At 41.7% G+C, this 16,471-nt stretch overlaps 1 protein-coding gene across 1 annotated transcript in view; it reads left to right on the top strand.

Moving 5' to 3' along the window:
- Positions 1 to 16,471, top strand: part of LOC109913412 (phospholipid-transporting ATPase IC-like) — an 81,733-nt gene that overhangs the window by 40,087 nt on the left and 25,175 nt on the right. The window contains exons 14-17 of the mRNA XM_048613915.1: positions 4,345 to 4,533; positions 5,981 to 6,093; positions 10,197 to 10,361; positions 14,478 to 14,589. Coding sequence (XP_048469872.1) covers positions 4,345 to 4,533; positions 5,981 to 6,093; positions 10,197 to 10,361; positions 14,478 to 14,589 — 579 coding nt within the window. The remainder of the gene's footprint in view (positions 1 to 4,344; positions 4,534 to 5,980; positions 6,094 to 10,196; positions 10,362 to 14,477; positions 14,590 to 16,471) is intronic.

Below are 16,471 nucleotides of genomic sequence, written 5' to 3'. Positions count from 1 at the left end.
CACTCCCCACTAGGGTGCACTCTCCCCCGCACTGGGCCCACATTCTCCCACTCACTGGGCCCACACTCCCCACTAGAGCACACTGCCCCCTCACTGGGCCTGCACTCCCCACTAGGGCACACTCCCCACTAGGGCACACTGCCCCCTCACTTGGCCCACACTCTCCCCCTCACTAGGCCCACACTCCCCACTAGGGCACACTCTCCCCCACCCTGGGCTGAGTCCCTCACCACTGACTACCATCCAGACTTGCCAGCCGCTTCGCTGGCGAAAAACATTCTACTTCCTCATTGCATATAAAAATTAACAGAAAAATTAAAAAAAAATTGATAGACTTCTGAAAGTAGTGCAGGATTCAAGTTAAATTAACTGTCAAAAATTGTTGCACTCAAAGTGCAGATGATCATTGGGGCTATTTTATGTTTTGGATTGGGATTTCATGTTTCAGTGATCTTGCCTCCACAACTCTCTCGGCTAGAGAATTCCAGACATTCACTGCTCTCTGATTGTCCCCTCAATTTATAACTACATCCCCTAGTACGTGACTCCCCCACTAGTGTAAACATCCTCTCAATATCTAGCCTGTCAAGCCATCTCAGAATTTGTACGTTTATATCGGTGAGGTTCTGAACATAATGAACTGAAGAACAATTTGATAACAATTTTACAGTTTAAAAAAAGGAATCCCCAAGCTGCTTTTAATAGCACTTGCATTGCTTAAAGCTTAAAACCTTGTGAAAAGCTGTTGTTCATGCTTTAAATCAAATAGAATAAGGAGGCTATTTCAGATACACAAGTCATTGATTGCTGGAATCTTGCATCAACAAATCCTGGATATATTGCTACTGTTTTCTGATTAGTGCTTTTGTTGGGTAAGGCTCCACATCTGGCCCTCACAATTCCACTTTCAAATACCCATCAGTGTGATCCCACACTGTTTCAGATAGACAGGTGGTTAAAAGTGAATAGAAAAGCCACTATTTCAAATGTGGCCGCTACTGTATCTGGGAGATAATTGAACCAGGGTGCATGCATACAAACACATTGGGTGGAATATTCCTGGGCGAGGTGAGGCAGGTTTTCATGTTTGCGAGACTTCAATCCCCTGAAATTAATGTCAAATTGAGGCTCCAATGTCATCCTGCCCTTTGGTTTCTGTGGACAATACTAAAAGCAAACAGGGAAACCACTCACTTTGGATCTGTTGGGTAAGCTATGAAGACAACTAAAAAGCCATTTAAGAAGCACTGAAGGCTCATTTTTGGATTTCCCAGACCGATCAACTCTTTCCAACCTGTTAGAAACTCTCTACATGCTGGTCGCAGTGAGTACACAGTGGGGGGAAGAGCTTCCTCAGTGAAACTGACAGCCTGGGAAGGCTTTGATCAGTGAAACTGAAGCTCAGCAGCCCTGGCCATCAAGAACCTGCTACTGGACCTCCGAGTAATATTGAGAGACGTGGGCATCAGTCATCTCAGGTCAGCTGTCCTTCATGTGGTTGCTGTAGCCTCAGAAATCCAAGGGTTGGTCAGCCCTTGTGGCTCTTTTTAATTAAAAGTCCTTCCTTCAATGTAATGAATATGTCAGCCTACCTGGTCCAGTTGGCTGGGGAATCCAGAGGCGGATGGCTCCCAGGACTTTGAGGTGGATAGCTAATGCCAAGTTTCATTTAAAGAGGCAGAAATTCAGTGCTAGTAAATTAGGTTTCTAACCAGCAAATGGCTCTGCAGTTCTAGTAGCTAAGTCTAGAAAATCCGGCATTCTGTGCTTATTTTAATAAAAAGCTTCATCTTAGTATGTGATTATTTGTATTTTAAACAGCAAAATTTACAACAGTTTGTCACAGCAGTGATGTAGCATTAGTTAGCGTGATAGAGAAGCTTTGCAGTCCAGGCAGAGGAACTGGGAGATGTAGGGCTGATATGAAGTTAAGTAGGCAGTTCCCATTATAAAACCTGAAATTTATAAGATTCTTGGGGGGCTTGACAAGGTAAATGTGGAGAGGTTGTTTCATCTTGTGGGAGAGTCTAGGACCAGAGGGCATAAGCTCAGAGTAAGGAGTCACCTATTTTTGACAGGGTTGAGATAGATTTATTTTCTCTCCAAGGGTGATGAATCTATGGAATTCTTTCCCACAGAGGTCTATTGAGGCTAGATCATTAAACATATTCAAGGCTGAAGCAGATAGATTTCTAAACATTAAGGAAATCAAGGGTTAAGGCGGGAAAGTGGAGTTGAGGATTATCAGATCTGCCATGATCTCAGTGAATGGTAGGGGACACTCAATGGTCCGAATGGCCTAATTCTGCTGCTCTGTCCTATGGCTTTATAAAGGTGGATGTGAGAACTAATCATGGACAAAGTTAATATAAAAGTATCAAATAATAATCAGAGACAGGTCTTTTCGAATAGTCAGTGAATGTGAATGTTTAAAATTTGGTGAATATTTCCATTGTCTCTGTCAAAAGAAGTTGCGGTTCACAGGTCAATTTTGTAGGCAACTTATACTTCCTTGGTGGATGCATGAGCCCCTTTAGCATTTTTTCCAGAGATAAATCAACACAATGCCATTTCACCCACTTCAGAAAGGCGAGTCACAGCACCAAATGCTGCTTCTCACAGCAGATGCCACAGAAACATTCTTGAAGATCTAATCAATTAACCCTTTTTAAATGAAAATCCAAACTGAAGACAACTAAGGTTAACAAGACTGAGAAGAGATAAGTCCTTTGGAGAAGTTGAGACAAGACAGAAGAAGTGAAAATGATACAACTCATGGAGGGTGGAATTTAACTTTGGAGGCAAAAGGGCATTTATTCAGGTTGGGAAATGGTGGGTGGGAGCCCCATTGCCTTGGGATGTCTGCCCCATTAAGTCTGAGGTGGGAAGGCTGTTGGAGGACCTTCCCTCTTAATGGCCTCTTCCTGCAGCCACTAGTATTGACTCAACAGCACTGGTAAGTGGGGGGAGGGAGTGGTTAGAATCACTGGGAGTAAGTGAGGGGTGGGAGAGGGCAGGGAGTAGGAGGGATAGTAGGGGCGTGGGGAGTGAGGCAGAAGAGTGGGTGGGGATGTTGTCATGCAGGGTGCTCGGAAAGCAAACCTTTTTGGGTTTGTTTGCAGGATTCCAGGTGAAGTCATCATCCAAAGGTGTTCGCTTGTGACTGAGGGATTCAGCTTTGGGAAAGGGATTTACAGCTGAGACTCTCATTCCTCCACCTCCCCACACTGAAACAATGCATTGGAATGGAGCAAACCTGTCATTGATCTGATTTGGGTAGGAGGGGTTGGGGTGTAGCCTTGGGTAGCTTCCGGGACTTATGCCTTATTTAATCTACAAGGTGAGCCCTTAATCTGGGCCCCTGGTGAAAGATAGGAAATAGCAGTCTTCATCAATCCTTAACAGACTGCACCAAAATCAAAGAGACGCAGCTACTTAATGGATAAGTGGCCTCAAGTGAGGCAAAATCCTTTTTCAAAAACTGTATCAGGTTATCCCAATGGTTAAATTGCCTTAAAAATGCTCAGTTAAATGTAGATGCAGGAATGAGTGTCCATGGGAAAACAGCAATGGAGTATTTGAATAATGCTGTACTACAGATGTTGCCAGTTAAAATGGGCATGAGGAAGGATTACACTCTCAGGAAAGGAGTACACATTGCTGCTGGGTCAGAGTGCATTACTCATAGACATTCCACATCTATAGCTTGGTCTGGAACGTCCATATTTTGCACCAGGAGAACCAGACCCACCACATCTGTTCAATCATTTGTTTGAATTAGTCATAACTAAATGACCAAAGATTGGCTCAAGAAATAACTTTAAAGAGTACCTTAAAGGAAGAAAGAGAGTTGTAGTAGGACATCACAGGCCTTAGACAACTGCTTTTCTTCATTATGTAAATGATTTGGATGTGAATATAGGCTAACTGACTCTGTGTCATGACTTATTTTGCATTTATCGTGTTTCAGTCTCCCTCAGGCCAACCTAAGAATAAGACATAGAAAACAATGGATTCACTATCACGACATTCCTACTTTTATTTTTTTTAAAAAAGATGTGTCCAGTAGCAGGAATTGGGCAGTGACTTTGTGCAATGGGATCACTGGACTATTTCAGATTTCTGTTTCAGTTGGGATCTCTCTATTCCAACCTACAGAAGACAATCAGTGCTAGATGCAATTAATTATATGGCTCAAGAACAGTCTGTTCCAGCCTGGTGCACCATTACTGAAGTCGGTCTGCTGTGTTCACTGGGAACTCAGAAGACTAATTTCACAGAATTTCCTAATCTCTTCCAGGCCATATTTGGACACTGAACTTCTCTTATTTTCCTGTCTTCAAGGTCAGCTTACTTACCAAGCTGCTTCTCCAGATGAAGAAGCACTCGTTACTGCGGCAAGAAACTTTGGCTATGTGTTTCTATCACGCACACGGGACACAATAACCATTAGTGAGCTGGGAGTTCAGAGGACGTACACAGTGCTGGCAATATTGGACTTCAACAGCTGCCGAAAGAGGATGTCTGTTATCTGTAAGTAAACAAAGAAAACAGTTAAATACATTTCCACTTTTAGAGTCATAGAGCTTTTTATGCAAATGAAGCATATTGAGTCCAAGTAGTCTCTCTGTGGAGCGATCCAGTCAGCTGCGTTCCCTCCACTCTACGTTTACTCCCCTCAAGTGTGCATTTAATTACCTTCGGAAACCATTGATTGTTTCTGCTTTCATCACCCTTGTAGGAAACTGGTTCCACTGCATTACAACTCTCTCGGTGTTATGTTGAAGACTTTTCTTTTCTGTAATTTTTATCATTTTTTCTCAACTTATTTCTCAACTTCTTGGCTGTGTTTTGTTCCTTTTCTTCTCCAAGCAGCCGAGAAGATGGGTAAAGGCCTAATCTTGTTCCCATCCAATCCCACCTGGAGTACTGTGCTTCCTTTCCAGAACATGCAGTCTGATTACTCATCACATTTAAAAGAGCTTTTGGGTGAAACACTATAGCCTAGTAGCATTACTGGATAACTCAGCACAGACACAGTGCGAATTTTTATACTTTCATGGTTCTTGCTCAGTGGCTTGTTGAACCACTTTTTAAAGAATTGAGAGTCAACTGTACATTGTAATTCTGAAATTGCACAGATAAAAGTGGCAGTTTTCCTTCCCCAAAGTATTTTATAGAGGTAGTAGGTTTTTCACAGCAGTTCATTGGCTTTCGTTGACATTTTCTGGTACAAATAAATCACCAGACTATTTGAGCTAAAACTTAATTGACACTAAACCTGGTTTACAAGCATAAAACCACTACCCAGTGTTCAACTTGGTGTGTGGTACACATATTCTGAGCCAGAAATGCAGTGTCTGCGAAATTTGAAAAGGATGGATTATCAACATCCAAAGACAATGTTAGAAAGTTTTGCCCATGCATTGGTGAGGCCAAACATTTGTTTCAGGAGCTCTTTCCTAAATTGGACCACTCTGAATGGAGCCATAATGTGCTCTAAGATCCAAGACCTACCTAAACATAAGGACAGAAAGTATAACTTCAAAGTGAAACTGAACTGCAGCTGCCACCTTATCCCATTACTCTCTACAGCACATACTGGGCATCAAAGGTGAAATGTTTCTTGGCTTATAGAATTGTTTCCTCTAAGGAGAATGGTACCACATCGAAATGAACCATCCTCCCTCTGTACGAGGTCAGCGTTTTAGTTTTATTTTTCCTACTGTCTGCAGTTCTCCTGGGCTCTACTGGAACCAGAAAATTGAAAACAATTTAACCAGAAAATCAAGCTCTGACTTTGTTGAGCTCATTTTATTTTTGGAAAGCATCACGCTTTGTGATGCATTCCTGATAAAGTGCCAGATTACCTCTGCTGTCGGTGGCTCTGAGCCCAATCTCAGTTGATCAATGTTGCGAATTCTTTGAAGTTGTAAATGTTCATGTGCCTGGATTCACTCGGAACACTTTTATTCTGCAGTGGAAGACTCGGAAGGAAAGATTAAACTGTATTCCAAAGGAGCAGATGCGGTGATACATCAAAGGCTTTGTCCAAACTGTCCCCACAAGGAGAGCACTCAAATGGCACTTGATGTAAGGCTACACATTTCTTTTTCCCATATTCAAACTATCTGAATCTTGAGGACTGTGGATGCATTCAAACTATTTAGCAGTCTTTGCTTTTTAGAATCCATGAGAAGGAGAAATTGTCACTTTATAATTTTCACAGTGCTTGGTCTTGTAAATGTTACATTTATGAAATTATTCAGCTTCCATGTGTTCTACAGGGAATTGTAGATCCCACAGGTTGAGAAATGACAATCTGCATTGAACTGATAAATTGATTTGATATTTTCTGGTGTATGGTTTACCCTGGAGTTATTGGAGAATGACAGTGCCCAAAAGCAGGAATGCACTTGTCATTGGAATTTTTATATAGAGCAATAATGCAGCACTGCCACCTTAAAGTGACGTCTTGCCAGTGCCTTTTTGAAATGCAATCATTGCCTCGTTGCTCAGACCTTTTGAGTATAGGAATTGGGAAGTCCTGTTGAGGTTGTACAGGACATTGGTGAGGCCTCTGCTGGAATACTGTGTGCAGTTCTGGTGTCCCTGTTGTAGAAAGGATATTATTAAGCTGGAGAGGGTTCAGACGAGATTTACCAGGATGTTGCCAGGAATAGAGACTTTGAGTTACAAGAAAAGGCTGGATAGACAGGACTTCTTTCACTGGAGGGTAGAAGGTTGAGAGGTGACTTGATAGAGGTTTATAAAATCATGAGGAGTGTAGATAAGGTGAGTGGCAGGTGTCTTTTCCCTATGGTGGGGGATTTCAAAACTAGGGGATGTATTTTTACAGTGACAGGAGAAAGATTTAAAAAAGATATGAGGGGCAATTTTTTATACACAGAATGGTTTGTGTGTGGAATGAACTTCCAGAGGACGTGGTGGATGTGGATACAGTTACTACATTTAAAAGACAATTAGGTAAGTACATGAATAAGAAATGTTTAGACGGATATGGGCCAGGCAGGTCAGACTACTTTAGTTTGGGATTATCATTGGCATGGACTGGTAGGACTGAAGGGTCTGTTTTCATGCTGTATGACTTTATTACTCTAATCATCATAGTGAGTACTTGGCAACATTGGAATCTCTATCATGTGAAAATTATGAACATTTGTAAGTCAAAGAACAAACTCTTTGTTGAGATCCTCGCTAATATTCTACCAGTGGTGCAGTACGGAAATTATTGGTCCTGTTGTTTTTTAACAACGTGGCCGGGGGAGTTTGGTGGATGGGCATGGAAGCTGTAAGCCCCAGTACAGGTAGCAAATCCATTTGTAGTCTGGCTAGTCATCACATGTTTACATGTGATCTAAACATGACCATGACTTGGATCGAGAATGGGTGATGAAATTCATGGAGTAGGGAATATTTAAATTTGGACTCCGCCACTCTTCTGTCCTACGCTGGCCTCCTCACTTGCTCAAAGGGTAGGGTAAAATCAGGGCATGGCAAGTCAGTGACTTTTTTCAGTGAGGATAAGTTACAACTGTCATTTTAATTGAAATTCTGCCAGATCCAGAAAATAGGTTAAAATCAGGGCCATCCCCAATTCTCAGGTTGGCTGATGAATTTAGAAGATCAGATGGAGGAAGTTGGAGGTTTAAGACCCCTAACATCTGGGGAATCATATGATGCATGTTGTAACACAACCAGCATACTCATGTAGAATAATTTAAGACTGTGAAATTAAAAAATCTAGATGGTTTGTCTTTTTAAGTACTAATTCTCATGTGAATTGCGAATAATAGGAAATTCTGAGTTTTGCTGAAAATACAATTTTGCTACATTTTCTCTTAAATCCATTTTAAGAAAATTATTTACTTGTATACTTCAGTAATCCTTTTTTCATCATAATGTTTAAACACCACCCTCACCCTGACTTTGATCAACATTTCCCGTGTCAATGGAATAACATCAGTGATATATAATATGCACAAAGGGGATTTTTTGAAGTACTCCAACTGCTTATCATTTCCACAAGACAGGACACAAATTCTGCAAAGTTCACTGTGATGATTGCATTACAAGAGATCACAGGAATGAGTTCTCTTCAATTTGCAGTGTTGCTGGGGTTAGTTTCTTGTGAAAATTCTGATTACATCAGGTAAGACAAAACTGAAATAGCCTCAAGTGGACGTTGAGCAGATAATGTTACAATTTCAAAAACCACAATGGCTCATCTTAGTGTGCTTATTTCAGTTCAAACACTGGACCCGAGCCCATCGATACTGTGCCCTTTTCTCTTCAAATGGCTTGAATTCAAATTATATTAGACAATGCTCCTATAAAGTACTTTTGGGATATTTTACTATGTTAAAGGTGCTACATAAATACAAGTTGTTGATTTGTGCTCTAACTCATTAGCACAAATACCAAGTAATGCAAAGAGCTCTTCTAATTGGAAGTAAATTAATTTAAGAGACACAAGAGCTTTTCTGCCTGGAGGATTTCAAAGCAATTTCAAATGAATGTTCCTGATATTCTGTGGAAAGGTGGTACCGGTATTGCACGTTCTTTCCTAACATTGGTCTTGGATCTCTTTAATATTGACATCCAGCCTGGATTTAGTTCTACCGTCACTATCTCAGTCTGGAATTAGTTGGGAATTTTATTCTGGGGGAACGATGCAGCCACCTAAACCAGTACACATGGTGGTAGGCCTGTGAATGTGGGTGATGATGAAAGTGGTGGATGCCAGTACAGCGACAATGTTTAAAAGACATTTGGATAAGCTCATAAATAGGAAAAGTTTGGAGGGATATGGGCCAAGCGCAGGCAGGTGGGACTAGTTTAGTTTGGGAACATGGTTGGTGTAGACTGATTGGACAGAAGAGTCTGTTTCTATGCTGTATGACTCTATGTATGTTTATCAAAGAACAAAGAGAACAAATAACAGTACAGCAGAGGAACAGGCCATTCAACATGCACAGACTCATGACTCCTTTCCAAAATATAATCCTTTTACTTGTACGTGGTTTGTATACCACTATTCCCTGCCTATTCATGTATATGTCAAGATGCATCTTAAATGTTGCTATTGTATCTGCTTCACTGGATCATATAGCACTGGATCATTTGGCAGGGCATGGCTTTTATGTCAGTTGCCTGCATCACCTCATTCATGTGCAAGAAAAAGCAGCATATTGAAATGACGGGGACCCTGTATTACAGCTACAAGTCAGCATGCATGGTAGATACACAACATGGTATCCATCAGAAACATCGATCTCCTCCAGCGCTCGGGGGTGAAGGAGCATAGGGTGAATGATTCCTATGGTGCCCAAACCTCTCTGTAGTTCTCCAGTGTAGCCATTCTGAAAGTTTCTCTGTCCCATTTACTAATGGGTTTACACCGACCATTTTGAAAGTTAATGTGATGTTTGTAAAAGGCTTCATGAAAGCAGCTTGATAACACTAGTGATTCAGGATTGTCTCTTCTCCATAAGGCTTGAGAACAAATCAAAGCCTCAATCTTGATATCTTGCTATCTTTGAGTGCTGCAGCTGCTCGAGGGGTTTAGTTCTTTGTTGATTAAAAATTGAGTCATTGTGCCTTCCTGGAATATTCCATATTGGAGTGGAGCAAGGAGTAACACAACCCATCAATCTTTCTGTCAGCCGATTTTGAATGACACTAAGACACAGCTCATCTCACTGCTCTGCTGAGGGACACTAAAAACAGCAAGGCCTTTAAACTTAGAAACACAAAAAATGTCTTGGATAGAAGGAAGCCATTCAGCCCATTGCATCTGTACCAGTTGTGCTTTAAAACAAAGCATTGCATAGCATTAAAATCTTTCCTTTGCCAAAACTCGTTCTTTTCAAATGATTCAAGTACAACTTAAAATATTTTATACAATTCTTAACATGATTTGAAAAGTCTAACTATTCAGATGTATTTCACCCAGTGTACTGTAAATATTTCTCATTATAAATAGGTTAGCATCTCAGCATAAATATTAGAAAGAGCATCCCTTGCTTATGAAATATTGTTGAGGTAGGCAGCATAGGGAATACTGTATCTTCAATAATCTTTTCACACATAAATTGTGGCATAAATCAATGCTAGCTTGAAGGTAAGCTTCATTTGCCAGGACTGTGTTGTGAAAATTGATATGCTTTCTGCAGTACTTCGCTGCGGAAACACTGCGGACATTGTGCCTGGCATACAAAGAAGTGGAGGAAAGCTACTTCAAAGACTGGAACCAAAGACACCATAAAGCTAGCGTCATTCTGCAGAATCGTGGAAGGTTGCTCGATGAGTTGTATGAAGAAATAGAAAGAGATCTAGTGGTAAGCCATAGGCCTTATTAAATAGATATGCCTGGAAGAGGTGTTTGCAAGTCAAACCCTGTCATTTGCTAACTAATAGACACAACAATGGCTGTTGCTACCAGATTAAGAGCCTGTTGCTTCTGAGCATCATTATTTATATATAGCCGATAAGATGCTTTTCAAGCTAACCTTTGCAAGGAGAAACTCATTATTTAGACCTTTAATAATATTGAAAGAAACACAGAACTTGATGATACGAAGGTACATCTACATCAATGCAGGAGATACCTGTATGGCCAAGGCTAATGTGTAAGCTGAAAATCTGCAGTGGCCAGTTGCTGTCCGAGTTATACCCCTGTCCTCTCATTACCAAATGGATCACTAGAAGATATGGCACACCAATATCCTTCTGTTCAAATCCTTGCATAGCCTCACCATCCTTAACTCTGTAACATCTGCCAATCCTGCAACCCTTGAGAACACTGTATTTTTCCAACTCTAATCTCTTCATTTACTTTAGTCCTTAGTGGCTATGTCTTAGCTGCCTAGGTTCTAAGGTCAATTTCCCTAAGCTTCCTTTACCGTCCGTGTTTCTTTAAGATGGTCCTTTCAAACCTAACTCTTTGACCAAGCTTTTTGCTACCCGTCCTAATACCTCCTTACACTTGCTGTCAATTACATCTGGTTATTTTCCTGTCGAGTGCCTTGGAACACTTTATGAAGTTAAAGATGCTATAAACAACCTGTGCAGAGTGTGAGAGCTCAGCTTTCTCTTCAGTAATCTAATTGGTTTTCATAAATGACACCTTCCTTCCTCATCATCTTATTGCTAAATATTGTATTAAATATGTAACAAGGATCAGTATCAGTTTGAATACACTTCATCTGAAACCTACTGATAACTGGAGAACAGACCTCTATTTGCTTCAACTGAAAGTATAACAAATTTTTTTAAAAGTCTCACTTTAAGAATTAATTACATGTCTTTGTATTTCAGTCAAACTGTAGTGTGGGTGCAAATGCATTGAACATCAGTTAATTTTATTTCACTGTTAATTTATTTTTGTAAATGACTAATTGGTTTAAACATTTCGATTTATAGTGCTGTAACATGAAGTCTGTGAAGCCCATTGAAGCTGCAAAATTTTGAATCCGAGTATGGGAAGAAACTCCTTTTCTAAAAATTCATTCACAAGATGTGGGCATGTCTGGCTGGGCCAGCATTTGTTGCCCATCCCTAATTGCCCAGAGGGCAGTTAAGAGTCAACCACATTGTTGTGGGTCTGGAGTCACATGTAGGCCAGACCAGGTAAGGATGGCAGTTTCCTTTCCTGAAGGACATTAGTAAACCAGATGGGATTTTCTTGACAATTGACAATGGCTTCATGTTCATCATTAGACTCTCCATTCCAGGTTTTTGTTGAATTCAAGTTCCACCATCTGCTGTGGCGGGATCCAGAACATTATCTGAGTCTCTGGATTAACAGCCCAGTGATAATATACTAGGCCATCACCTCCCTGAGGTCTAGTTGTGTTCTATATCGATGTAATGAGGTCTGTTTTGCAACACCATCAATGGACCTTACTTGATCTCTCCTGAATCTCGCAGTTCAAATAAACAAGCTAATTTAGTGGTGTGAAATAACAAGGTGTAGAGCTGGATGAACACAGCAGGCCAAGCAGCATCAGAGGAGCAGGAAGGCTGACGTTTCGGGCCTAGACCCTTCTTTAGAAAAATTTAGTGGTGTGTTTGGAGAGTAATTCCATTCAAATTCTGGATAGTACAAAGAGACTACAAGATCAACATTAATAAAGTGGAATGAAAACAGAAAGTGCTGAAGAAACACAGCAGGTCAGACAGCATTAGTGGAGAGAGAACATTCCAGGTCCTTTCTCTAGAACTGATGAAAGTCATAGATCTGTAAATATTAGGTTTGAATCTCTGCCCAGATGTGCTGCCTGACTTTCTGGGTTTTTCTAGAACTTCCTGTTTTTATTTGAGGTTTCCAGCATCTTATAACCTGCTTTTCATTTCATGTATAAATAAAGGAGACATTTTTGGGCTTGTAACTTTGGAGGAAATCATTAATGTCCTAAAGGCATTTACTCCCAGCTGAGGCTTTGTTCCAAGGGTAATTGTTATAGGTATTCACCCAAGTGACTGTTGTTTATGTGTGAACCTTGATGCTGGGGATTGGATTTTTAACTCGCAAGTGGGAGTTTCCAGGGTGAGAGAAAGACATGTTTCTCTGGATTCATGCTGAATTTAAAAGCAGGGCCTGTTTTGTATTTTTTCTCTCTGTTTCCTGGATAGTGCCAGCCAGATTGAAGGGGTGGCAGGGGTTGGTTTATGATACTAGGCCTCATCCAGGGAGTGGAGAAGATGGAAGGGTTAAAGCTGAGGGTAGAGTTTGAAGGATGGTCGTGTGAGGAGCGTGAACAGCAGGCAATGGGGGAGCAGTGGCCTAGTGGTACTATCGCTGGACTGTTAATCCAGAGACCCAGGTAAATTCTGGGGATCCGTGTCCAAATGCCACCACAGCAGATGGTGGAATTTGAATTCAGTAAAAATATGAAATTAAGAGTCTAATGATGACCATGAACTCGTTGTTGATTGTCAGAAAAACCCATTTGCTTCACTAATGTCCTTTAGGGATGGAAAATGCCATCCTCACAGGTAGCACAGTGGTTAGCACTGCTGCCTCATAGTGCTAGAGACATGGGTTCAATTCCAGCCTTTGGTGACTGTCTGTGTGGAGTTTGCACATTCTCCCTGTGTCTGTGTGGATTTCCCTTTGGTGCTGCAGTTTTCTCCCACAGTCCAAAGATGTGCAGGTTAGATGGATTGGCCACGCTAAATGCAGGGTTGTGGGGATCGGGTAGGGAGCTGAGTTTGGGTAGCATGTTGCTTGAAGGGTCGACATGACCTCAATGGACTGAATGGCCTCTTTCCACACTGTAGGGATTCTACGATTGTTGGGGGAAAAACCCTCTAGTTCAGTTAGATCCTTTCGGGAAGAAAATTGACATCCTTATCCAGTCTAGCTCTTAAATAGGGATGACAATAAATGTCAGCAAAAACTGTTTATCATCAATGAATAACAGAAAAGGCTTTGTAGGGCAGGTTGCAAGTCTCGTGAGGGAGATTGGGGTGTCTGATCCTGATAGGTAATGAAGCAGGACAGAGGAAAAGAATCTGTGGGTGCTGACTTTTCTTTAGGGGATAAGTTAAACAGTGGAGAAAGATGAAGTTATGATGAAATATTTAAACTTTGAACTCACACTTTGGGGCACTGCCTGCCCCTCATCCCACCTCCATTAACCTCCCTGTCTTGAACCTCCCAGCCAACCTGTACCTGCTGTTCTCTGGGGTTAAAACTCCCTCTTGCCGACAACAAGGCTTCAGAAGGCTCCTTGACTATGAGAGCATCACAGAGGAAGCCAAAGCTTTTCACCTGATGTCCACAGGCATGCAATTTCAGCAGAGGTGCAGGTAGTGTTGAAACTCTGTATAATTTTCCTCTCTTGGTCCTCTGGGCACTGAGGCCAATTACAGAACCCCAACATAAATCCACCTAATCCAGATCAGGCTCCAATCCAAGTAAATCATTGGGTCAGATCCCACAGCAGTGATGAGGGCTTGCTAAGGGAAGCTAAAATCAAATTATAAAGAGGATGCAAGAAGAGTGGAAACACTGTCAGACAATTCTGAATGTTACAAAATTCTAGTCTAACAATATCAATCTTTATAGAATCCTTACAGTGTGGAAACAGGCCATTCACCCCAACAAGTCCACACTACCCCTCCGAAGAGCATCCCACCCAGACCCATTCCCCTAATTTTCCATGTCTAACCCAAACATCGCTGGGCACTATGGGCAATTTAGCACGGCCAGTCCACCTACCCTGCACATCTTTGGATTATGGGAGGAAACCCATGCAGACAGGGGAGAATGTGCAAACTCCACACAGCCCAAGGCTGGAGTCAAACCCAGGTCCCTGGTACTGTCAGGCACAGTGCTAACCACTGAGCCACTGCGCCAGTCATGGTTCTCCATTATAAACGCTTATTTTGAGTATAATCAGTTGAAGGCCTTTGCTTAAGTGAAGTCCATTTTTGCATTTATATTGCAGCTTATCGGAGCCACTGCTATTGAGGATAAATTGCAAGATGGAGTCCCTGAAACTATTCAGAACTTGAAGGAGGCAGATATTAAAATCTGGGTACTGACTGGAGACAAGAAAGGTGCTGGAATCATCAAAATTTACTTATATATAAGTTTTAAACATTCCTCCCCACTTGTCTAAGATTTCTTTGAGCCATTCACCTCCTCATGCTTTTCAACAGCCACCTGGGTTTGCTTTGTGATTATTCTGAATGTTGTTTATCGTCGGCTAATATTAAGCCACAAGGCATGTTACAGAATGGTGGAAATGTCACTGAATTTAGCAACTGAGAGACACAGGCTGATGGGCTTGAATCCCACTGGTGCCTAGGTGTTATTTAAAATTAATTAGTGAAACTGGAATTGACAGCGACATTGCAGCCTGAGTCAGAAGGTTGTACTGGAAAAGAGCCTTTTTCTTTCTGGAAGGCAGGTCAAGCTTTGTCTAAGGACTACTAGCTGTTCTCATTAGCCATACGGGCCTGGGTAAAGTGACCAATCACATGGCTGGGCAGGCAGTTGGATGTTGGCTCTGTTGTTGACTCAGGGGGTCAAACGTCCAGGAGCTAGATTTAAGGGCACTTGGCCAGACAGGAACTAGTTTTCTTGACCCAGGACCATCACAATTTCTGTCTCAGTGGCTCAGGACCCCTCCATCGACTTCACTCTTTAGATTCAACCATCATAAGAATATAAGGAATAGGAACAGGACTAGGCCATCTGGCCCCTCGAGCCTGTTCCGCCATTCAATAAGATCAAGGCTGATCTATTTGTGGACTCCGCTCCACTCACCCACCCATTCAGTATGACTCTTATTTCCTTTACTGTTCAAAAATCTATCTTTGCCTTAAAAACATTCAACGAGGTAGCTTCTCAACTGCTTCACTGGGTAGGGAATTCCACAGATTCACAATCCTTTGGGTGAAGAAGTTCCTCCTTAATTCAGTATGAAATCTGTTCCTCCTTATTTTGAGGTTGTGCCCCCTAGTTCTAGTTTCACCCGCCAATGGAAACAACCTCCCTGCTTCTATCTTGTCTATCCCCTTCATAATTTTATATGTTTCTATAAGATCCCCCTCATTCTTCTAAATTCCAATGACTGTAGTCCCAGTCTACTCAATCTCTCCTCATAAGCCAACCCTGTCAACTCCAGAATCAACCTAGTGAACTTTGTCTGCAGCCCCTCCAGTGCTAGTACATCCTTTCTCACGTAAAGTGATACAACTGGATTCCATCAAATAAGTGGAGCTGCATGAACAAAAATCTTAAAATTCCATCCAATAAACATGAGCAAAATGATGAGTAAAAAATCGTTGTCACCACTTCCCATCCACTCCCCGTCCTAAGCACTAATAACCATACTGTAACACCATTGCTGTCTTGTCCACACACTGTTTACCTCAACGCACCTTCCGCCCCCCAGACTTGCCAGTTGTGGTTGAACAGTTTCTAGTAGTTGTTGTGCATGACTTCTCATTTCCTATCACTCCCCTATTGAATCCACAATTGCTGCAACACAAAATAATGCAACAGGTCAGGTCTCTGTTCAGCAACATAAGCTTAAGTCTTAATGTGTTTAGGCCTAAACAACATTTCTGATCTCAATTCAAAATGGCTGCTAACTTAAACCTGGCTTATACAGGCTGATTTTGATCCTTTGGGGCTGTTGCTGTGGTACCCAAAATCGCAAAGAATCCCAAGCATTGCTCCTTGGCACTTCACTCCCATGTCAATGGAACATGGAGGAACAGTGCCATTTGGGAAGAGGAGAGAGCAAGACCATCATCCTACCATTGCAGAATCGAGGCACAATGGAGGCATCATCTTCAGGCTTGGAGATTGTATGGAGTGTGTGACCATGGTATAAGATATGAATTTGAGCATCGTTCCATCCCCAACATAGAAATTGTTACAGCTGCAATGCAGAGTTGAAACCCACAGCAGAAAGCAGTCACTGCTGAT

This window comes from Rhincodon typus, chromosome 29, assembly GCF_021869965.1.
Source record: "Rhincodon typus isolate 14 chromosome 29, sRhiTyp1.1, whole genome shotgun sequence".
In the NCBI taxonomy this organism is placed as follows: domain Eukaryota; kingdom Metazoa; phylum Chordata; class Chondrichthyes; order Orectolobiformes; family Rhincodontidae; genus Rhincodon; species Rhincodon typus.
This window is presented reverse-complemented; position numbering and strand designations above follow the sequence as displayed.